This window comes from Prunus mume, linkage group LG8 (genome assembly GCF_029339155.1).
Source record: "Prunus mume cultivar Tortuosa linkage group LG8, ASM2933915v1, whole genome shotgun sequence".
Taxonomy (NCBI): domain Eukaryota; kingdom Viridiplantae; phylum Streptophyta; class Magnoliopsida; order Rosales; family Rosaceae; genus Prunus; species Prunus mume.
The window spans coordinates 10,007,512-10,030,753 of record NC_142705.1 but is presented as its reverse complement, the minus strand read 5'-3'; the positions used below and the strand labels follow the sequence as shown (position 1 = coordinate 10,030,753).

General features: G+C 36.9%; 5 protein-coding genes across 8 annotated transcripts; all 5 read left to right on the top strand.

The window, feature by feature from the left end:
* The first annotated feature begins 229 nt into the window (after positions 1–229).
* On the top strand, positions 230–5,025 carry TAF12 (TBP-associated factor 12). 3 transcript variants are annotated; one of them, XM_008243040.2, is made up of 9 exons: positions 230–823; positions 1,044–1,208; positions 1,813–2,520; positions 2,903–2,977; positions 3,531–3,609; positions 3,702–3,766; positions 3,903–3,938; positions 4,161–4,341; positions 4,672–5,025. In XM_008243040.2, exons 1-8 carry the CDS (start codon positions 293–295, stop codon positions 4,302–4,304), a joined length of 1,803 nt encoding a protein of 600 aa, XP_008241262.2. In that variant the 5' UTR covers positions 230–292; the 3' UTR covers positions 4,305–4,341; positions 4,672–5,025. The 3 variants fall into 3 exon arrangements, with proteins under 3 accessions (XP_008241262.2, XP_008241261.2, XP_088899111.1); XM_008243039.2 differs by having other exon boundaries at positions 4,629–5,025; XM_089042985.1 differs by having other exon boundaries at positions 4,636–4,776.
* Positions 5,026–7,421: 2,396 nt separating this feature from the next.
* Positions 7,422–10,673, top strand: URH1 (uridine-ribohydrolase 1). 2 transcript variants are annotated; one of them, XM_008243041.3, is made up of 9 exons: positions 7,422–7,645; positions 8,531–8,646; positions 8,798–8,857; positions 8,982–9,164; positions 9,259–9,363; positions 9,702–9,798; positions 9,887–9,994; positions 10,101–10,236; positions 10,318–10,673. In XM_008243041.3, the coding sequence occupies exons 1-9, from the start codon at positions 7,543–7,545 to the stop codon at positions 10,424–10,426; spliced, it is 1,017 nt and encodes a 338-aa protein (XP_008241263.1). In that variant the 5' UTR covers positions 7,422–7,542; the 3' UTR covers positions 10,427–10,673. The 2 variants fall into 2 exon arrangements, with proteins under 2 accessions (XP_008241263.1, XP_088898852.1); XM_089042726.1 differs by having other exon boundaries at positions 9,259–9,400; positions 9,873–9,994.
* A 976-nt stretch (positions 10,674–11,649) lies between these two features.
* On the top strand, positions 11,650–12,619 carry LOC103339705 (uncharacterized). Its single transcript, XM_008243042.3, has one exon. The coding sequence runs from the start codon at positions 11,938–11,940 to the stop codon at positions 12,262–12,264; it is 327 nt and encodes a 108-aa protein (XP_008241264.2). The 5' UTR covers positions 11,650–11,937; the 3' UTR covers positions 12,265–12,619.
* Positions 12,620–15,658: 3,039 nt separating this feature from the next.
* Positions 15,659–16,397, top strand: LOC103339846 (uncharacterized). Its single transcript, XM_008243201.2, has one exon. The coding sequence runs from the start codon at positions 15,707–15,709 to the stop codon at positions 16,028–16,030; it is 324 nt and encodes a 107-aa protein (XP_008241423.2). The 5' UTR covers positions 15,659–15,706; the 3' UTR covers positions 16,031–16,397.
* Positions 16,398–19,788: 3,391 nt separating this feature from the next.
* Positions 19,789–22,922, top strand: LOC103339708 (GDSL-like Lipase/Acylhydrolase superfamily protein). Its single transcript, XM_008243043.2, has 5 exons — positions 19,789–19,989; positions 20,096–20,332; positions 21,361–21,635; positions 22,056–22,359; positions 22,507–22,922. Exons 3-5 carry the CDS (start codon positions 21,492–21,494, stop codon positions 22,722–22,724), a joined length of 666 nt encoding a protein of 221 aa, XP_008241265.2. The 5' UTR covers positions 19,789–19,989; positions 20,096–20,332; positions 21,361–21,491; the 3' UTR covers positions 22,725–22,922.
* The last annotated feature ends 320 nt before the right edge of the window (positions 22,923–23,242 follow it).

Here is a 23,242-nt window from a genome sequence, read left to right as displayed (position 1 = left end):
TGTCACAGTCACACACCAAAACTCTCTCTCTCCAAGGAAAGGAAGCAAAACGAGAGAAAATTTAAAAATGTTTTATGCAAAGGCCCAAGCAACAGCCCACTAGTCATGGGCTTAAAAACCAAAAATCTATTTTGTTTTTCAAGAAAAAAAAAAAAAAAGAGTAAAAATCTGACACGAAGAAAGCTCCGTAAAATTGTGCCAAATTCAGGTCCCCTATAAAAGCCCCAAAACCATAATCCAAAATCCAAAGAAACACCCAAATTTCCCTCCTTTCAACTCCCCACAAACTGACATGGACCAACAAAACTCCACCACCTCCTCCACAACCCCAACTCCAACTCCAACTCCCTCCACCTCTCAACAACCACCCTCTGAACCACCAGCCCAATCCCAACCTCAACCTCCACCTCAATCTCAGCTTCCCCCACCTTCCTCAACAGCTCCTTCAACCCCAACCCCAATCCCTCCGTCCCCAAACCCTAACCCTAACCCTAAACCCTCAACCCCAGTAACCCCACAACCCCAACAACCCCAACCCCAGTCTAGACCTCCCTCCACATTGGCTCGCCCCTGGCCGCAGTCCCACTTCGCCCACTTCCCGTCGCCTTCTTCTTCGGCTTCGTCTGGGCCTCCCCCTCCGCCCTCGTCCTCCGCGCCTCCCCCGCCGAGGGGCGGCATTGCCATTGGTGTTCCTGCGCACCACCCTAGCCCTTCTCCTCCTCAACCCGCGCCCTTCTCGTCCTCTTATGGCCAGCATTTTGGTGGCCTGGGCCGGGGCGGTGCCGCTGTGCCTGAATCCGTATCCAATTCTAGTGCTTCCCAGGTGACATTTTACTTCTATCAACTACTACATTACTGTTATTTGCAGAAAAAAATGAAATACAAATGAATGTGTGGTAATTATGGTGAGTATTTGACATGTTGGGTGACAAAAAAAGAATTGAAATTTGTGGTTTTGTTATGCTGCTGTTGTGTCATATAGAGGGTTGGTTTTCTCATTGGGAATACTAGATGTATTGAATTTGTATGTTTTTCTCATATAGGTGAGACCGTCTGCTCAAGGAATGCAAGGAATGGCGATGATGGGTTCACTCGGTTCAAGTTCTCAAATGCGGCCAGCTGGAGTTAGTGCACAACATCCACAGAGACCTGTCCAATCCTCTTTTAGACCACCATCTACCGCAAGTAGTCAGTCCCCGTCTTCCCAAGTTAGTATCTCGTTGTAACATTTACTATTTTGATTTCAATGTTCAATTTGGAGTTCATAGGCATGTGAGTTTAGATATGTAATGTAATAGTACTCTGTCATAACTCACAAGATGAAGTTGTGTTGTCTGCCAAGGTTTTTCTGATTGCCTTTTTAGAGGAATTTTTTCTTTCTAACTTCAACACACCGTTAGTGTTTGCATGCTCTCCATTTTTCAATTTGGGTCTTATGAAGAAATGATTGGACTTGCATTGTTAAGTTCATTGTTCATCAAAGGTTTTGATCATGAAGCTAACAAAATATCATGGAGTATTGTTTGAATTTTGTTTCCAAGAATATGAGAAACCCGGAATATTTTAGCCTTCCTTATTGTATAAAACGGATATGCTTGGGGGTTCCATTTCTGTGTCCTGTTTTCTATTTTGGGGTTCAGTTGGATCATGCATTCATTTACTTTAGACCTTTATATTGATTGCTGTATCTGCTCATTACTGCTCGTTGTTGTTAGTTTGCCTTCTTCCTAAAGACTTCTGGTGTTCAAGTTTTTTTTTCTTATTTTTTCCGAGCTTATAAGTATGCTTGCTGATCCCATTTCCTTTATGCAGAATTTCCAAGGACACAGCCTTTTACGAGTTTCTTCAGTAGGAACTCCTAGTACATCACCAAATACATCTCAAGGTTTGCAGCCTCATACTCAGCCATGGTTGTCATCTGGGTCACAAGGGAAGCCTCCTATACCATCCCCTTCATATAGGCAGCATATGAACTCACCATCCATGCAGCAAAGATCACATGTTCAGCAGCAACAGCACCATCCCCTTCCTACTGCTTCACAGCAACAGCACCATCCCCTTCCTACAGCTCCACAGCAACAACACCATCCCTTGCCTTCAGCTTCACAGCAACAGCACCATCCCCTGCCTTCAGCTTCACAGCAACAGCACCATCCCCTGCCTTCAGCGTCACAGCAACAGCACCATCCCCTGCCTTCAGCTTCACAGCAACAGCACCATCCCCTGCCTTCAGCTTCACAGCAACAGCATACATCACCAACGCAGCATCAACAACCTTCTTCATCGCATCAGGGACCCGAGCATTTTGGGCAACACGTTCAACCATCAAGGATCCCACAAACAACCCCCCGTCAAATTACAAGGGTCCAGAACCTGGCAAACCAGAAGTCTTCCTCTCCTGCATCAGTACAGCCTAACACAGTCCAATCAGGGCCCCAAAATAAAACTGCTAGTGCAGAAACGGATGAATCTTGTAATAGAATTCTTAGCAAAAGAAGCATCCATGAGCTAGTTAACCAGGTAAGTCATGTTGTCCTTCTTTCATCATATTTTGATATTTGTGCATGCTAGCATTAGTCCAGAAGTTTCATCAGTAGTCACTGTTAAAACTAATTTTAAAAGACATTCATTTCATGTTAGTGTGGATGCATATGCCACATTTTGTTAATGGTTCTTGAAGGAAATAGTTTCGTCCATTTAAATTTGGGTCAGAAAATTGCCTCTAGTATGTGAATTGGTAGCTCCAATATCTCCAAAATGTTGTATTATTTTTTCTCCATGTATTCCACATTATATAAGAGGGCTTGACTATAATATATTTTTTCTTTTCATTCAGAATACATGTGAAATTCAATTTCTTTCATTTTTCCCTTATGTTACTAAGTTTTCTTCTTTTGGACAGATTGATCCATCTGAGAAGTTAGATCCAGAAGTTGAAGACATTCTCATGGATATTGCAGATGAATTTGTTGAGTCTGTGAGTAATTGAGCTAATATTTTGTCTTTTTTCTTCTTCTTGCACTTAAAGGATATCCCTGATTATTATTCAGCATATATGCCTAAACAAATTTTGGCAATTTATTTCGTGAAACTAGACCTTTTTGTATGTTGCTAACTATGGTAACTTTTTAGTTTGTTCTCACAGATGTTTTCCCAAAAGAATCAAAAGAACATTAAGCAGTCATATTTATGTGTTGTGAGATTTTTTCTGATTTTCTCTAAGAAATTATCTGTTTAAAAGGATGTTGTTATTTTATTTATTTTTATTTCATTGAGTGTTCAGTTGGTGCCAGTTCAAGAAGGAATTTGTTCTGAATTTTTTGAAATTCCTAATGTTCACATTCTCTTAATTTTTTAGTATTGACTATCTTTACCTTTTTGGTTAAACTCATGGGTATCCTTATGATAAGGCTTTATTTTGCTCAATTGTCTTGTTTGGTATTTGCTTGATCGCTTTCAATATACTCTATAATGATTGTGCCTTATCCACTCTATTCCTATGTTGACAGTATGCTTTTTTCGGTGCGCAGATTACAACATTTAGTTGCTCACTAGCCAAGCATCGAAAATCAACTACGTTAGAAGCAAAAGACATACTTCTACATATTGGTTAGTTATGTGAGAGAAGCCCTCGATGATTTTCTGTTCACATTATGTACATCTAGTGCTTCATCATCTATATCTTATTTTGTTTCATACAGAAAAAAATTGGAATATAACTCTTCCTGGGTTTGGTGGTGATGAGATTAAGGGCTTCAGGAAACCAGTAAGCATTGATTGACTGGTTACTGTTATGTTTAGATTGTAAAACTTAAGAACCTATGCTTATGGTTATGCAAAAAAACAGTATTTTTTTAATGATTAATTAATTGATGAATTTGTTTTGTGTGATGGCTTTGCAGCTCTCAAACGATATTCACAAAGAGCGTCTTTCTGTTGTAAGTCTGGCCTGTGTATTTTCCCTTCTCTATGGACATTCATACACCTCTACACACTGTGTTTGTGTGAACTTTGGGTTGGGAATTGGCTCATGCATGTTTTCTTTGCTAAACTTTGAGTGGAACTTGGGTGTTTAGATTAATGCATGATATCAACAGAAATGTGTAATACCCGCTCGTTATATTTCTCGTGTTTTATTTTTTCTCTCCCTTATTTGACAGATAAAGAAGTCCATAGTAGCAACTGAGACAGCAAATGCTAGGAGTTCAACTGGACAAGCCACTGGAAATGCAAAGGGTAGTCTTGTTAAAGCACCTGCCAACGTCATAAGCTCCCAAAACACCAAAATGCGTGAAGTTACTTAATGACCTTAACTGTTGTGAGCAGATTTATACTAAAAAGGTATGTCAAATATGATGCTTATATTTGTGGTCACATATGCTAATTGCTGCTGATATTTGTGTTAAGCATACTGCAAGTCTGCATGTTGATAGTTCAGAATTTCCTAGAGTAAATGTTGCTCTTATTTTTGAGGTTATGATGCATAGCTTGTGATGTTTGTGGAAGTGTGGATATTGGATTATAGTCCCAGTCTCAATTAACCTTGGTGGTTGGTTAGCCAAAAGTTTAGTTATTTCTTTTATGTTTGTGTGCCTGCACTCAATTTGTTTTTTTCTCCCGTCCAACAGTTGGTAGGTCAGTGGCATCACGGAGTTCTTTCGTATGGTGCAGGTGGCCAAATTTTGCAGTAGAAAGTCTTACGGCTGGAATCGGAGTAATCCTAGTGGGCCAAAGTTTTCCCGGGAGGGTGGTGGTTTAAGGAACCAGAAGCCTTCCTTCGGGTTACATCAGTGAAGTTGAAAGTATAAGTTCCACCAAAACAAACTGATTAATCCTGACCCTTTTGGCTCACCAAATCGTATAGTTCCTTCGACCAGTTGTATGGCAAAAAATTTAAACACGTCTGTAAATGGGGCCATACATAGAAATGTTGTTTGTGTTTTGCTTTGGCTGTAAATGGGCAAATCAGAGTTTTGTATCTATTTATCCATCTTTAGCAATATTACTATGCATCATACGCCGAAATCTCAAGCAATTAGAAACCATCAAATTCCAAAAACCCTTTTGGTGTTGTAATAGTAAATTTGCTCTTAATATTCGAGGGCATAAAATCGGCAGGATAATATGATAAGCTTTAAGCAAACCCACCACATGTAGTGGTTGGTGATGTGTCAAAAGTGGCCACTTCTGTTGACTCAATATTTGATGTTGGTTTTGGTCCTTCTTTTACATGAATTATTTTCAGTTGGTGTACTATCAAATTATGTATGCTCATGGGGGAAGAAAAGTATCTTTACCAAAATCCCACATGCTTTTTTGGGATGAAGGGTGTCCACATGCTTTTGTCTTAACATAAAACATTTAAATATTGTGAACCTCTGCTGATTGCGTGGGATGTCACTCAGACATGTGCAATTCCTGCCCACATGTCTATTGCCGTGTTCTGAACTAGAACTCGAGATTCAAACTTGGGTGTAAAATTAACTGAAGTAATTCACGTCATCATTACGTCATCATGTCATCATGTTGACAAAATCAACTGACTTAATTCACGTCATCACGTTGATGTGGTGTTTGTAAACCAGTGAAAAACAATAATTTCTCATGTGTTCCATAATTTAAGGTTGAGTTACAATATTAAAGAAAAGTGGTTCTCATCTCATAATTTGGTCGTGGTGCATGGTGAGGTCATCACCTAATGCTCTGCTCAATTGTAAAACTGGTGTCATCAGATTGTTCAATTCATTTTTTATGCTGGTTGGGATAAAATATATTTTTGATTCTGTCCAACGAATAAATTCTAATTATAATCTGGACCAAGACTCGATCTACACATGTAATTAAAGGTTGTAAAATGCAAACCCTTCCAAAATTAATTCTCTATCATTTCTAATCATGATCCAGGATTATGACATTAGTGGGGTTTAAGTTTAGGGAGATTCATTATTATACCCAATATAGGAGCACAAATTATAAAAAAAATCTTATGTGAAATGGACTTTAGAAACGCATCTAAAACCCATTTACAACATAACAAAAAGGTTTTTAACTTCTTTTAAATTACAAAACTGTCATTGATTTCTTAAAACAAACTCAACCCCAAAACCTCATACAAAAGCCCAAAACACTCAATAGGGTATCAAAGTAATTTAATAATTAAAATTAAATTCAATAGGGTCATATGTCATTTTTTGAGTTTGTTTATAGAAATTAAATGGTGTAGAGTTTATCTATATTATTATTGTTAAGAATGAGTATATGACTAAATATCTCTTAAGTTGAAGCAAAACATCAAGAGAATTGCATCCTGATGTGTAATCCAATTTTACTTTATAAAACTCTTTAAAAAATGGTTTATTAGTGACTAATATTAATTAATTTTCTGACCACACTTCTCATTAGAAATAATTAATAATCAAGGAGGATAAGAATAATTATATTTTCATAATAAAATAACTAATCCAATTCACGTGGTTGCGTGGAATCATTAATAATACATGTCAAAATCTGACAACTAACCACAATCCCTTTCAATTCGTCATTGGCTTTAGAAACTAAGTAGGATCGAATGTTTTTAAGATGTAAAAAAAATATATATATATTATAATGACTAATCCCAAAAAGAGTAGGAGTAGGTAATATTAACTTTTCATACGGTTGACAACACTAAACTTGCTTAGGACAACTTGAACATTTATCTATTCATGAATATCATATGCAATGAATAACATACTCTAAAAATAAGAGTGCTCAAGCGAGAATCGGTTAACAAGTTAATATGATGCTAACCACTCATTGTAGTCCACATAATTGTATCATTCAAAAATTATTCAAATGTTTCATTATTTAAGATCATCATTCAAAAATCATTCTTAAAAAAGTCAACAAAATCGACCAAACTAAATAGTAAAAGTTTGTGTCGGGTTTAACAATGTAGTGTGATTATAACCACCATTAGAATAAACTCAACCAATCCAAGTAGTAAGCCTAAGTTTTTGTAACTTTCATTTCTTTCTTGTATCGGATAAGCCTTCCCAAGTTAGAAGCCTAATTCTATCCTTTCAATTTTCGCCCCCGGGAAGAATATTCTGTGAGCTGGGGATGTTCACCATTGTAAATTTACAATGAAAACAGAAAATAAAATAAAATAGTTAATTGGAAAAAGCAAAGAGACCGGACAATATTCAGATCCATTTGGAATACCCCCCACGTGTCGGTTTCTAATTGGTCCGGACACAAGAAGTCCCCCGTCTTCATCTTCGGGCACCTAACAAAACCAACCAATATATATACTCGCCCAGAGGCCTCGCGGTAGCTGAGCTTCGCATCGCTCTCCTCGTCCCTTCGGATCGGACGAAACCCCAATTTCGATTATAATATTTCAGGCTATGTGTGTATGTATATGTTGATGTATAATATATAATATATAATATACACGCGCATATACATACACATTATATAAATACTCTGTCCTCTGGTTCTTCTCTCGCTACCTTCTGCGACCTAATCGTTCTGAGATCGGAGGCGTTTTTGGGGAGCACGATGACGAATACTCACGGTGTGGTGCTCGATGGCGAAAGCGACGGCGTTTTGGACTGCCAGCTGAAGCGTGAGAAGCTCATTATTGATACTGACCCTGGAATTGGTGAGTTTTTCCGTTTCATTTCGCGCGTCTTTTGCTGTTTTGTGTGTTCCTATTCCTGCTTCTATCCTCTGTTTGGTTGCTGAGAAAGTGTGGGAAAAAGGAAGAGGATGTTATTGAAAATTTTGATTTTGATGTGTATGATGTTATGAGTCGTGGAAAGTGAGCAACTTGCCTCAGCTAAGAACGGTTAGGCACTTTTGCTACATTTGCAGCAGACAAAAGGAGTTTTCCATTTTTGACGTGTTTCTTTATCAAATGTTTAATTGTTTGTATGTGAAACAGTGATATTGACGTTGTGGGAATCTTTAGCAAATAAAGTAATTGCATTGTGGAATTATTTGTTGGTGTTTTCAACTATTTCACCTTGCTGGGAACTGGAAATTGATTAGAAGCAAAGGGAACGATGGGTTTTTTTCTTCTTCTTCTCTTATTCGCATGCTTTATTAGTGAGTGAAGTTTGAAAAAGAAAGGGATGAAATATTGTTTTTGGGTGTGAATTATGTTTTAATCGGAATAACTGATAAATTTTACAGTTCTATTTGGTAAAACAATTTGCTTTCTGCTCTTTGCAAAAGTGTTTCGAGAGCATCTGCTATAACATTTGAAAAGGCAAGAAAAACTAGAGAAGGGGAAGGGGGAGGTGTTGGCGGGCAGTGTTGAGAAGTTCATTTGCTGTTATTCTCGATGTATTAATATGCACTCTAATGAATCAGTGAGGTTGCAGAAAATTTTGTAATTCCTGCATAAAATTAGATCCAAATAACATTTCTGAAGTTGGATAAAATGATATTGGAAAACCTTCTGGTTATGGATATATAGATACTGGTTTATGAACAGCTTGTAACGACTTCTTTCATGTGTGATATTTCTATTGGTACTAAACAGATGATACCATGGCTATCTTAATGGCATTTCAAACTCCAGAGTTGGAAGTCTTGGGATTGACAACAATATTTGGTAATGTTACCACAGAAGATGCCACTCGCAATGCCTTGCTTCTGGTATGTACTTGTATCAATTGATTTCCCTCTTCTTGTAGACTGAGCCTTTTTAACGTCTTTGGGCCTCTCTTTTCTAGTGTCTATCCTTTTTTTCCCTTCATTTTTTAGTGTGTTCATGATCAATTAGTGTTTTAAATGTGCAAAAGGATAGTGTGAGATCGCAGGGCATCCAAGTTTGCCTGTGGCGGAGGGAAGCCCTGAGCCTCTGAAGGTAATATTTTGATATACATTTCATCATTTAAGTACCCTTCACCTCCTCCCAATGCCTCCGTTAGTTTCCTAATCGAACATACTTTATTTAGTTTATCATATCTATGTTTCATTCTTGAAAAAAGGGTGGAAGGCCACGTGTTGCTGACTTTATACATGGTTCTGATGGATTGGGGAACATATTTCTACCTCCTCCAGAAAGAAAGAAAATTGAGAAAAATGCTTCTGAATTTTTAGTTGATATGGTCTCTGAATATCCTGGAGAAGTATCTATACTTGCCCTTGGTCCCTTGACAAACTTAGCACTGGTAAGTTGAAGTATCATTTTTCCTCTTTTGTGTTTGCCTTGAGTTTCTGAATTCTTATTAGCCTTCCCTAATATGTGCATCGTTCCTTGCTTAGGCTATCAAAAGAGATTCTTCCTTTGCAAAAAAGGTCAAGAGGGTGGTCGTACTTGGTGGTGCTTTCTTTGCACTGGGAAATGTAAATCCTGCTGCGGAAGCAAATGTAAGTGCCACCTCTTTCTGCCACAATGATCCTAATGGTAGGCAGTAGTCACAAAACTTAGATAACGGATCGCCATATTATATTATGTTTTATCGCAACGAAAACATTTTTTTGGGATTTGTTTCCATCCCTCTGGCCTACTTTCAGCTCTTGTACTTGTATAACTGCAGTTAGTTGTTGCTGACACTGTTCTCTCATTTCCCTTTTCTGACACTGTTCTCTCATTTCCCTTTTCTGAAGGGAAAGAATGTTGTTGCACTAAAAGTAGCTAGTATAATATTAAAATGTTCCATCATCTCAACGAATTGTACATGATGACACCAGTCTCTGACTTGCAGATTTATGGAGACCCGGAAGCAGCAGATGTTGTGTTTACTTCTGGGGCAAACATTACTGTTGTTGGAATAAATATTACAACCCAAGTTCAATTTACAGGTGGAATACCAGTTTATAGTTTGTTTAACTTTTCAATCATCTTCTCGTGCTGTTTTAAGGGAACTGTGAAATAGTGTTTTGGTTTCAGATGATGACCTCCTTCAACTGCGTCAATCTAAAGGAAAGCATGCTCAGCTGATAAGCGACACGTGCAAATTCTACAGAGATTGGCATGTTGAATCTGATGGTGTTCATGGTGACTTATTTATGCAATAACCCCTACACTTAGTTCAATAGTTTTTATGTTCATTCATTTTGTGTCTGATGCAATACATCTCAATGGCTCTCTGACATTGTTTCAGGGATTTTCCTTCATGACCCGGTCAGTTTTGTAGCACTGGTCCGTCCTGATCTCTTTACATACAAGAAGGGGGTTGTGAGGGTTGAAACTCAGGGCATCTGTGTTGGGCACACACTGATGGATCAAGGACTTAAAAAGTATGAGCAGATTATTATACTCTTGTGAAAATCCTATTTCTGTTAGATACCATTTTGATAATTATGTTTGCTCTATTACAGTTGGAATTCAAGCAATCCATGGACAGGCTATTCCCCGGTTGAAGTTGCTTGGACAGTGAAAGTGGATGAAGTCCTTGATTGTATAAGAAGTCGATTGATGAAATCTTGAAAGCTGTGGGATTATGTAACTGCAATCCAAATGTCAATAAAAACACAAATTGTAAACTGAAAGTTGGGTTGCCTCTTGTTACCGACAAAAATCGCTTCATGGCCTTTCTTTCCTTCTTCGAGGTAGTAAAGAGCTAGCTCGCCTGTGCAACCTTCCCCTTCAATATCCTGAACTTGTAAAACATTTGCTAAATATTGTCCAATTAGCTGTTAATGAAAGTTGTCAACATGTTGGAACTTTTGTGCAATCAGATTCTTGAGCCATTTGGTTTTCCCTGAGCACACGATGTGATGGTTAAAGTGTAAATTAAGAGTTGGTCATAATGATCGATATGATAAACACATATCAATCGATTAGAAAACATGGTTCCTTGAACAATTTGCTTTCCCCATCGGAAATATATTTTACTTATCCACTTGGCTGACGTACAATTACTCTGTTTCTTCTCAAGAAAACCCTCCAAAACTTTTTTCTTCGATACTTTGAACCTCAAGAAATCTAACGCCAGTCCATTCTTGTGAATGTGACAGCCCAACTGTGCTCTGTTTGGATGATAATCCTGCACTGATTGAGTCGAACGTTCACTCTCTCTATTGTTTTATGCGGTACCAGTTTATCTGGCTTCTAATAATTGAGTCCAAATGATAAAATATACAAATCATGGCTACCCCAAATGCTTTCTAAGATTATATTTCAACGACCCATTACAATTATGGTAAGAACAGAAGAAAAAAAATTGTTACTAGAAATTCAGAATAGTCATCTTGCACTCCGTTTTGTTTCGTCATGTGTTCATTAAGGAGGAGTGCATAATGACTATTTTAAAGTGTCAATAATAACTCCCTTTTTCGTCCATTGCCATGGTCCATTAAGGAGGAGTACTATCGAGTTGTTATAGATAGATATGTTATTTGATATAAACCATGGTCCATTGCCACATCCTTTGCTGTCTTATATAGTGTTTAATACCTATTTACAATCGTCATGTGGCTTATTAATCAATCTATCGGGCGGCAGAAGATATAGTTTTCGAGTATTTCGTAATTTCATTGACAGATAAGACATATTACCACATTATATATCTCAACGAGGAAGTAAGGTTTAACAATATATATATATATATATATCTTTGACTAAATCACCCTCTCAGCCACCATTGTTGTTAATATGTCCTTATTGCCTGTACTAGGGAAGAAATTCTAAGCACCTCCCCTAGAAGACGAGCAAGAAAAAGAAGATAACAAAGAGAAGCAGGTGCCAAACAAAACCCAAAGTCCAAACCCCATTTAATAAAAGCAGTTTAACCAAAACTTTCTCCTCTTCTTTATTCCTAATTGAGAGAACCGTTTCAACTCCCTCCATGAACTGTACCCACTCCAACCACCAAAGAAAAGAACCCTTCTCTTAAATAACACCATATGAACACACCTCTCCATGTGCCATAATTCAATTCAAATCCTCAGAAAAATCAACCCAACTTAAAGCCTTGAGAAGCCAAAAGGGTCAGCAGCATGGTGTGTGTTGTGTGTTCACCGGCCGCAGTGGCAGAGAAGATTTCTTGGTATTGTGCTTTGTTCTTGGGGATGATGCTGGTTCTGAGCTGCTGCGAATCGTTATCAAGCGAAAACGAGTACAGGTTGAGGACGATCCAACTTCAAGTTGATCGTTTGAACATGCCGTGTGATGAAATTTATGTGGTTCATGAAGGAGAGACACTGCAAACAATCAGTGAAAAATGTGGTGACCCTTACATTGTTGAAGAGAATCCACATATTCATGACCCTGATGATGTTTTCCCTGGCTTGGTCATTAAGATTACTCCATTCAAACTAAGGTAGAACATTACTTCTTCTCCTTTCAAATTGTAAGTTTCTGTAGTAAAAGAAAAGTGCTACACAACCCAACTTTTCATCAACCAGACGGCTAAGATTCGGAAGATGGCAGGCTAGAAGCATCGTTACCTCGTCGACCTCTATGTTTCTCAGAAAGAATTCAGAGGTGGAGTTTGTACATGTGTTGTTAAATTAATAGTTGATTCATATTCTACATAGACATGTAAGTAAGATGCCATTCAGTTTGTGTTGTGGCTGAAATGGGCTAATCTAAGCTAGCATTATGCTTTCGTCAATTTAGGAGATTGATTCTGTAATTTCAAGCTTCCCCCCAAAAAAAATAGAATATTGCACTTTCTTACTTTTTCCTTTTCTTCTCTTTCATTATCAAATTTAAAGAACCATATCCTGCAAAGAAGGGTGTGTTAGCAATTTTGAAATTTTGTCGCCTATTTCCATTAGTTTATACTTTATAGTTATAATTTGCTAGTTGAACATATCCAAAGCAGATATTGAAGAGGGAGAAATTTCACAGTAAATCAATATGATAGTTCAATTTGTCTTCATTTTTTTCGTGGGAATGTTTGCCTTTGATCTACCTCGTTCTCTCAAGTGCTACTAAATTATGTTACTGCACACATTATTTGTTGTAGAGAATTCCATGCTGAGTTGGAGTGGTCTTAGTAATTACTTCACTTTTCAAATAATACTTTACATGAAGAATACTACCACCTATCTTACTACTATACCAATAAATCTTTGTTTGAATTTTTGTTCTAGTTGGCAAAGAGATTGCAAAATCATCATCTTGCATATTTTTTTTTTACAGCAAGTAAGAAATAATCTTAGCCTCTCACATTCTTTCATAGTTAATATATATTATTTTTATTCAATCATATGTGAAACAGTGGCTGTGACATGAAAAATATATGTGTACATACGTGTAGATCCGTCTTTAAGATGTGGAAACGGAAGAATTATTGAAAAATATATACGTCAATTATTAAACGGGAAATGCTAAATTCTTTATATGGGTAATAACTATGAAAAAGTTAAAAATCAAAAGGAAACAATAGAGACTCGGGTAAGGCCTATCAAACTACTCTTATAGTAAAACAAAAATAAGGAAAAAACTTTTTTTTTTAAAAACCCCAGTCAACTATTTATTAAAGGATATAGCATAATTCATTATTGATAGCGCCTGGGCGTCCGAGAGATTTTGAATAATCAACTGTTGGAAAAACAGAATAATATTGAAGAAACAATGTACAACCGAAACAGTGGCTGTGACCATACAGATCCGTATGTGGATTGCTCTTGTAAATTTCCATAATTAAGCATCAAGTTATACGTCAACTGGATCAAAAGATTTGATGTTATCAAGTCCTGATAATTTGCGTGCTTTATGTATAACAATTCTGAATTAACACATCAACAAGACAACTTAGCTATAAGTTTCTAAGCTCTCAATTATATGAACGTACAGGTTGTTTCAGTTCTGGATTTTCTTAACAATCTTCGGGTTTTATAATTGAATAATTTAGTACAAAAGATGGTATGATGGAATGAATGTTTTTATGTCTCTTTGTCAGATAAAATGTAAGTCTTGAAGAACAATTTCAGGTCTGATGCAGTTGCAAAGCATATAATAGCAGTCAGCACTAATCTTACAGTATGGCAATGGAAAAAAAGTACAAAAAAAACAAAGGATCCTAGTATAGCTGCGCGGCTCTACGATTTATTTTAAAAAAATTTAAGAAAGACCACGTATGGCCGCGTAGCTATACTATTTATTAAATAAAATAAAAAGGACTAAGTACAGCCGTTCGGCTAGACTGGGTCCTTTTTATTTTATTTTTAAATATTAAAGAGTCTAGCCGAACGGCTAAACTTTTTTTCAAAGGACCCAATATAGCCGGGCGGCTGTACGTTTTAAATATCATTATATTTAAAGATTATAGCCGCGCGGCTATACTATTTAGTGTTTTTTAAAAATAACCCTGTATAGCCGCGCGGCGATACCATTTAATTATATTATATGTAAAAAGTATAGCCGCATAAGGAGGACCCAGTAAAGCCGCGCGGCTATACGGTTTATTATTTAAAAAAAAGAAAAAGAGACCCAGCGATTAGTCTTGGTTAGATAATCTTGGATCATCCAACAGGAACGCGAGCTTAGTTGGATCCACCATTCTTGTTAAGACTTTGACTATCGAGTATGAGAGGATTTTTTATTTTTTTAAAAGAAAAACATTCTGCCATACAAACTTCTCCGCTGTTCTGCTTGAATTGTTCACAAGGAGAACAAGTGGTGCCAGTTTCAGCTGCTGAGCCTGATTGGCGTCCTACTCCATTAACAAAGCTGTTCGTTTTTGGGGATTCCTACTCTGCCACGGGCAACGACTGGGATCCCGAAAACATCTGTTGGAGATATCCTTATGGCACCACCTTTCCGGGCAAACCCATGGCCGTTACTCCAACGGTCGTGTCCTCACTGATTTCATTGGCACAATTTTACATACCCTTCAATATTACTTTGCCTTTTCCCGCAAATGTGTGATCCAATTTCACAATCAGCAATATAACTAGAGTAATGATGAGTATGTACAACACAACCGGTCTACACGTAATCATGTGTTCCACATATGATTAGATTACGTATATTAGTTACTTGTTCTATACAAGAATTTCGTTTTTATTTGTTAAAACTAATGTTAATATGCTAATTCCTTTAATCAATTAGTTTTGTATTTGACCCAAAAAAAAAAAGAGTTTTGTAGTTCAGTCAGTCTAGCCAATATCTTATCTTGTGTAATATTTGTATTCACAGCCAAGTTCATATAAGACTCCAATGCCCTACAGATTTAGAAAATATATATGTAGCTGCCGATCATTTGAAATACAGAATAAATTTCACCTATGGAGATACGGGTGTGACAGATATCTCAGGTATATATGGAGCCAAATATGATCGGACAGATTGACTTGTTTTAGCGGCTCGTCTAAAATCTTATAATATCATATTGACAGTTTAACAATATAATGTACATATCAGATGAATAAAACACAACACTTAACAATACTTCATTAATATTAATGAACAAGAAGCATGTTTTCAATAATATCTTTGACCATCACTTGTTAATAAGTGTCATGACTTTAATTAGGGAAACAGAAGCTCAAGGCACCCATCTAAAAAAATATAAGAAAGATGCAGGTGTTAAAATCCAAGACCAAATCCATTCATAAAAAAAGCAGTTAACTAACTTTTGCTCCTCTTCTTTGTTTATTTTATGAAATACTATGTGCTGACATTTGTATACCTACCACATTAAGAGAGGTGTTCCAACTCCCGCCAAGAATTGCAGCCACTCCAACTACCAAAGAAAAGCACTCTTAGAAAAACCAACCTCAAACAGAGACATAAGGACTAGCCAAAAAAATCAACATGGCGTGTGTTCTGTGTTCATCAACTGCACTGGCAGAGAAGATTTTGTGGTACTGTGCTTTGTTCTTGGCGCTGATTCTGGTTCTCAGCTGCTGCGAATGGAGTGAAAGCGAATTCACGGTGAAGGTGGTCCAACTCCAAAGGGATCATTTGAACAAGCCCTGTGATGAAATTTATATGGTTGGTGAAGGAGAGACATTGCAGACCATTAGTGAAAAATGTGGAGACCCCTACATTGTTGAAGAGAGCCCACATATCCATGACCCTGATGATGTTATCCCTGGCTTGCTCATTAAGATTACTCCATTAATCAAACTAAGGTAGAATGTATATTATTACTATATTTCCTCTTCTCCTTTAATTGTAAGCTTACAGTATTTTGTATCAACATGATGATGAGGGGCTAAGTGCCTAAGGTTAAGGTACCATTATCTTGATTACCACGAGGCTGAATCTGTAATTCTAATGAATGGCTTGTTTGGGAGTGATTCTGAGAGGGCCATAATCACTTATGGGGGGAAGTACATGGTGATAAACCTAATCCAGACTTGAAGTTATCTTGTATAGGATAAATACCATATTGATAATTATCTTGTAAAGAGTTTGTCTACATGTAAACTTGTTAACCCTCTGTACATGAGTTCTATATAAACACATGAACTGCTCACCTATCAATTGTGGGTTGAGTTTATTTGTTATGCTTCATTCTTTCACATGGGAGGTGTTACTCTATAAATTCACTTAAAACCACCTAAAGTGATTGTCCATAGAAGTGATTATTGATCTATTCCAAAAAATGAAGATATGCTTCTTCATTAAAGAAAAAGAAAAGGAAAATATTCTCAAATAGTACTGCAACAAATAGTTCTATTATATCGATATCATCTTAATATGTTGTTGATATTGTATCCTATTATTTCAATGGTAAACAATCCCAAACATTCTTAACATGACATATATAAAATATCAGTATTCTATCAATCTTGTCAGTTTGCTACAAGAATAATAGTGCCAAAGGAGAAAAACTTACATGCTTTGGAGTAAAAAGACATCTCGCAGGAGTAGAGAAAAAAAGATAGAGACACACAACTAATTCATACCACGAGTACATGCAAAAATTTCCCTGGCAAAGGCCGGGCCATGGTCAGGGATGGGCATTTGGACCAATCCGGCCAATCCGCCCAAACTAAACCGATAAGTTGGGTTGGTTTGGTTTTTTTTCAAATTTTTTTTGGTCATCGGTTTGAACCCAAACCAAACCGAAATATATGATTTAGTGTACAGTTTGTAATATTCAAACCCACGGTTTAATCAAAGCAAATCCGAAGATATTAAAAAATATTATATATAATATTATTATAAGAAATATATATATATATATAATACATAGTTTTAATCTTTCCTTTGTCTTGTCTTTATCAATCTCTCTCTCAATCTCTCCGTTTGTCTTGTCTTTCATCAATCTCTCTCCCTATTTTTATTTTCTCATTCTTCTTATATATGTCTTCACGCCCTCTCCCCGTCTTCTTATTCTTTTTTCATTCTTCTTCTTCTCTCTACTTTCTTTTTCTCCTCTTCTTCTTCTTCTTCTCCATCTCTCCCTCTTTTTTTTTTTTCTTCTTCTTCTCTCTCTCTCTCTAAGAAAGCCAAAAAACCGAAACCAAACCAAACCAAACCACCAAGTCCGGTTAACCGAAGTGGTCGGTTTTCATCAATTATGATTTGATTTCGGTTTTCAAAATAGCCAAACCGAAGCTACGGTTCGGTTTCGAGTTGAGCCCAAAACTGAACCAACCCAAACCGAGCCTAGCCCTAGTCAGTGTGACCTTATTAACATAATCTTGGATCATCCAACATGAACCCAACCTTAGTCTTAGTTGGATCCAGCACGTATGCTTAGTGTCGAAGACACCATTCATGTTAAGACATCTTGGGGAGAGTAATGTTCGTGCCTTAAGCTGCTGGCCTCATCGGTGTTCATACATTTGTTTCCTTTAGTTCCCATGGACGCCAACTTTTTTTCATAATATTGAATTCACTTGGGGAAAGGCCGTCAATGTTTATGTGAGAAAACTTTTCTTGTTTTTTCTAATGGTTGCCATGGATCTTAAGCAATGCTCAACCTTTTACACAATTAGACATTGACCTCTTGGGCCTATCAACGCTAAAATCCTTCTTACGTTTGTGACTGCTGGTTTCACACTGGAAACACCTATTTTTTGTACTTTATAATATCGACCTCAATTAACTTATTATAGGTTCGTAGGCAGTCTAGGCTCAATCGTGCAAATTCGTTATACAAGGATTGAAGTTGAAGACAATAAGACGTCATATCAGCCCATATGCAAGATGACTGTAACGTAGACTTCTCTCTATTGGGTTGTCTTGTGCAACTTGTGTTCGGATTAAGAAAATCATTTGGATTTGTGCTAAGTACAAAATAATTCTCATTTGACCTGTTTAATTAATACAAATTTATAAATAAATCCAATCCTAGACATGTATTTATAAAAAAACCCTAACACTATTTAAACATAGTAATTCCTTTTTGGTGTTTTATATTTAATTAATCACATGATATTATTTAAACACAACTGGCATTAGAAATATCTAACATGTATAAAGAGATAAAAAAAAATATATATCCCCGTTGGAAATGACCCACTAGAAGAATTGACTAGGACCAGATTTGTATTAATAGATATTTAGTTATATACCCATTCTTAACACTAGTGATCTCAATAAACCCTACACTATTTAATTTCTATAAACAAACCCAAAAGAAACCCTAAAAAACGACAGCTAGCCTTGTTGAATATAATTTTGATTATTAAATTACTTTGATGCAATGTTAAGTGTTTTGGATTTTTTTTATGAGGTTTTGGAGTTGGGCTTGTTTTAAGAAATCGATGACAGTTTTGTAATTTATAGGAAGTTTGAAGTCTCTTTGTTATGTTATAAATGAGCTTCAGGTGTGTTTCTAAAATTCAATTTATGTAGAATTTTTTATATAATTTGAGCTCCTATATTGAATTAATGCACAAATTCAGTATGATAGTATTTTCAGTTTGATTGGATCAAATGTGGTAGGCAGGGCTCATGGCTCATTCTCATTTAGTAACATTTTATATTTGATTTTTGTTTTTCTGTTAAGGAAATGAAGGGAAGAGATAGAAGAGAACAAGTAGAAGTAGTGTGAGAGGGGACAAACGGGGGAGTGCAAAAAATAGAACTAAAACTAAAACCAAAAACTATTGCAAATTATTTTTAGATCTTAGTCACTTTCTCTTTAACTACAAAAACAAAAAGCATAGAATAAACACTACTAGCATTTTATCTTTTTCTTTTCAGTTACATTGGAAGGGGATCTTCAACCTATTCTAATCCTAAATCATTTTTTCATACTCTCACACTAAAAGCATAGAGTATCGCTCAGCGGAACTTCTAACGTTTTACAAATCTAAAATCTAAGAAAAATTTGGTGATGTCATTAACACTCTAATTTTACCTTACACGCTTCAAATTCATACACATGGTTTACAATAGACTCTCATTAAAACAATGTAAACCCCTTTACAACCTATACCATCGTCCTAATACCAGCGTCCAAACTCTAAACCCCTTTACAACCTATACAAGCAAATAAAAATTTATAACTGTTCTTCATTCTGCTCTTGATGAGCAATCTAGGCCGTCTATTCACTGCCCTTTTGTTAGGCCGGCCCTGTCCTGTTTGTTAGAGCAGAATCTTTAGAGCAACACAAAAAGTTCAAGAAAATTGGAACAATAACAGGTAGAGAATTCTCATTTTTGTTCTTTTTTGTTTGTAAAAAATGACATATTCATTCCTTCTTTATTTTGGAGCAATTTCTTGGGATTATCAGGTTGGCTTTTTTCCTTTGGACTGAACAAAAGGCTGCATATTTATACAAATTGCAATGTCACCCTTAGACAATTACATATTTTACCATCAACCCACACACTGTTTTTGACCAGGCTCGCTCACCCGCGGGTGATGTCATTGATTTGTGCCACTACATGTCCCATATATAAAAGCATCCAAGTATCTCACTTATTCTTCCATTCTCCCAGGTGTTCATTAATTAACTAGAACACATGATCATCTCCATCTCCATCTCCATCTCTCATCTTCTAGCCAAGCAAAGCTTCCTTTTCTACCAAAAAAACCAGTTGCCTTCTCAAACTCAAACCCTACCAACCATGGAAATAACTCAAACCCTCCTCCTCCTTCCCACTCTCTTTCTCTTCCTTCCTCCTCTCAGGTCCCAAACTCACTCTCCCTCTGCATTAACCTTTTACTGCTTAATTAATTACTTGTCTTTCTTTTAAAAAAAAAATTAATAAATTTTGATTTGTTTTTTCTTGTAGGGCAACAAGGTTTGCTAGTTTCAGCTGCTCACCACCACCACCACCGCCACCACCACACACACCGCCACCTGTTTGATTGGCAGCCCACAAAGCTCTTTGTTTTTGGAGATTCATACTCCGACACAGGAAACAACAGAAAATCAGTGGCAAGTTCTTGGAAATACCCTTACGGAATCACATTCCCAGGCAAACCCAGTGGCCGTTTCTCCGATGGCCGCGTCCTCACTGATTTCCTCGGTACCAACTCCAAAAACCCTTCTCTCATTTTCTCCCTCTAATCATGTGCACTTCTCAAAGTGTGAAAGCAAGCAGCTTTTTCTTTTTTCTTTGCCTCTGTTTTTCTCTGTTTCTTCTCTGCTTTTGTGTATGATAAAAATACAACAATACATTATTGTTGTGAATAGTATAGTGGTGGTGGGTTCCTCTTCCTCTTAAGATAATGGGCGCTTTGGGTGATTTTCTTTTTATCTGTAAAAATGTTGCATTATTGGGTAAACTTTTTGCTTTTCCAGTCTCTCATATGTCTGGCTGAATTCTTACTTTCTCACGTGAGGTCGCTTCAAGCTTTGGACACTTCTTCTCTGCATCTGCATTATTATCTCTTAATCTTAAACTTAAACCACAGTTTTCTGTGTTAAAGTTGTTAATTATCTACTTTGTTGTCTGAACCTTCTTTACCCCACACCCTGTCCTTGTTCTTTCAACCCCTCATCCTTACTTTTTCTTAGTGGTTAGTTAATCAATCTGATTTGTGCCCCTGCCTACACGATGTAGGTGTCGTGTAAAGTAGAAGCAATGTTTGTGTCCTTTACCATCATGGTTTAAAAACAAAAACAACACTTTGGTGACTCAAAATTCCACTACTTCTATTCTAATTCCCCAATTGCCTGTAGTAACCACTCCACTTCTGTGGGGGTTGCCGTAAACGGCAGCACGACGGATGGGGCCGGATGGCACCAAAATACAGGGGTTCAATCTTTGTGAGAGTGATCACTTAGCCATGTGGTCCGGGTTGCCGGACATAAGAACTGCTCTAAATTCTCTTCATTAAAATGGCCTACTCCATTGTTTGCCTGTCACGTGACAAATTGAGTGGCATGTATCGTCCAATCAAAATATGTCGCGTGTTATCCATCATATATCCATTAATCGATGAATACCTCCACCAAATTTGAGTGGCATGTATTGTTATTGTTATTTGTTTCTTTTCTCTGTCACATGAGATTCTAAAATTTATGTAACACATTTTGTTACACATGATGCAGCAAAGTTCATAGGTGTGAAGTCTCCACTACCATACAGATTTAGAAAAATCGGGGTCCAACATTTGAAATATGGAGTGAATTTTGCACATGGAGGCACAGGTGTGTTTAAGACCTTGGTTTTGGATCCTAACATGACAACCCAGATTGACTTCTTCCAGAACCTCATACAAAACGACTCTGTCTTCACCCCCAAGGATCTCCACTTCTCCGTGGCCCTTGTCACAGTTTCCGGCAATGACTACGCAACTTATGTCGCCACAAATGGCTCTGTTCAGGTCAGCATATAAAATAATCCATATATCAAAATCTATTCAGAATTAGTATTCAATTAACAACAGAGATAAGAATCTACATGTGTAAATTTTCATTTGAGTTTTCACCAAAAAAAGTAGTTTCATGTTGATAAAAATTGGAGATGCAAGTAATTAATTGAAAATTTTAAAGCACCAACATTTGTCCCCAAAAAAAAACGGAGAATTATTTTAAGTTGACTATGATAATTCTGTCCAATTAAAGAGTTGACTAATATAAGGAGATGATGAGGGATTAGAGATCATGGACATGGGCCTTGGGTGAGATTAGGTGGATCTCTCTGGTCCAGAAAATCCTGGTCTGTGTTGTTGTGTGTTAATAAGTTAATAATAAGTATATAATTGAACTCTCTCTCTCTCTGTTTATCTGTGTGTTAATTACAGGGTTGGCAACCCTTCATCACATCAGTAGTAAATCAATTGACTGTGAACTTGAAACGTATATATGACTTGGGAGTGAACAAAATAGTTGTCATAGCTCTTGAACCTCTGGGATGTCTCCCTCGGAGCACAGCCGAATTTTCTTTCCAAAAGTGCAATGGAACGGCGAACGCACTAGTCGGTTTCCACAACCTCTTGTTGCAGCAAGCTGTGGCCAAGTTGAACAACGAAACCAAGTCTTCTTCTTTCCTCATTCTCGATCTTTATACCTCCTTCACATCTGTGTTCAAGAACAAAGGCGACCTAGGTGACTACTTGCTAACTCTCCCTCTCCGAGTCTCTCTTTAGCTTTCATATTATAAGAAATATCTAGCAAGACAACGTTAATTTCTCTCTTCGGTTTCTACATTTCGGAGCCAATACACGAACTATCAATAATTTCGTTCTTGTGCAGGAAGCATAAAGTTTGAGAACCCATTGAAGCCATGTTGTGTTGGTGTAAGCAGTGGATATTATTGTGGGAGTCTGGATACAAATGGCACAAAGAAATATACCATTTGTCAAAACCCTGAATCTACATTCTTTTGGGACGATTCTCACCCTACCCAGCAGGGCTGGCGCGCTGTGTATTCTACTTTGCGATCCACACTTGAAGATCTCTATACTAATTAAAGTTTCCAATTGAATATGTGTTTTAATTCTGTGTCAAACTAGTTAGCTTGTGTTGCATGCATTTTCATCTTAGATGTCTTTATGATTTGTTCATTTGTTAGGGGTCATTCTCTTGTAATAATAATATCGTATATATATACGGTTCGGGGCATAAGTGTTATGCATTTAAATGCAAGTTGCAAGAAATCATTTCAGCCATTGCAAACTCTTTTTTTTTTTTTTGGGTAAATATCACGAGGTGTCCCCACATCCGAAAGGTGAGATTAATCTCTATTTGGGGTTCGACTCGTCTTTGGTCACAAAGTGCTTCCAACGGGTTTCGAACCCATTGCAAACTCTTTTTCGTTATTATATATAAGCCCACAAATATTCTTGTTGTCTTCAATGTAGAGATGCTTGTCTAATCTTGACCACCTTCGACTGAGGGCCAGTTTAGGGTTGTTGTCACTTTAAAAAAAATGATTATGATGTGTTTCGAAAATAATTAGCTGTAAAATAAAGTAGCTCTATGTTTAGTA

What these genes read in the sequence shown, in the direction of transcription:
- TAF12 (XM_008243040.2), top strand. Translation starts at nt 293, where the DNA reads ATGGACCAACAAAACTCCACCACCTCCTCCACAACCCCAACTCCAACT. An exon ending in CAGATGAATTTGTTGAGTCT is followed by an intron (nt 2,978 to 3,530) that starts GTGAGTAATTGA and finishes TTCGGTGCGCAG; the next exon opens with ATTACAACATTTAGTTGCTC. An exon ending in ACAAAGAGCGTCTTTCTGTT is followed by an intron (nt 3,939 to 4,160) that starts GTAAGTCTGGCC and finishes CTTATTTGACAG; the next exon opens with ATAAAGAAGTCCATAGTAGC.
- URH1 (XM_089042726.1), top strand. Translation starts at nt 7,543, where the DNA reads ATGACGAATACTCACGGTGTGGTGCTCGATGGCGAAAGCGACGGCGTT. An exon ending in GAAGCCCTGAGCCTCTGAAG is followed by an intron (nt 8,858 to 8,981) that starts GTAATATTTTGA and finishes TCTTGAAAAAAG; the next exon opens with GGTGGAAGGCCACGTGTTGC. An exon ending in CCTTGACAAACTTAGCACTG is followed by an intron (nt 9,165 to 9,258) that starts GTAAGTTGAAGT and finishes TTCCTTGCTTAG; the next exon opens with GCTATCAAAAGAGATTCTTC.
- LOC103339705 (XM_008243042.3), top strand. Translation starts at nt 11,938, where the DNA reads ATGGTGTGTGTTGTGTGTTCACCGGCCGCAGTGGCAGAGAAGATTTCT.
- LOC103339846 (XM_008243201.2), top strand. Translation starts at nt 15,707, where the DNA reads ATGGCGTGTGTTCTGTGTTCATCAACTGCACTGGCAGAGAAGATTTTG.
- LOC103339708 (XM_008243043.2), top strand. Translation starts at nt 21,492, where the DNA reads ATGACAACCCAGATTGACTTCTTCCAGAACCTCATACAAAACGACTCT. An exon ending in CCACAAATGGCTCTGTTCAG is followed by an intron (nt 21,636 to 22,055) that starts GTCAGCATATAA and finishes TGTTAATTACAG; the next exon opens with GGTTGGCAACCCTTCATCAC. An exon ending in CAAGAACAAAGGCGACCTAG is followed by an intron (nt 22,360 to 22,506) that starts GTGACTACTTGC and finishes GTTCTTGTGCAG; the next exon opens with GAAGCATAAAGTTTGAGAAC.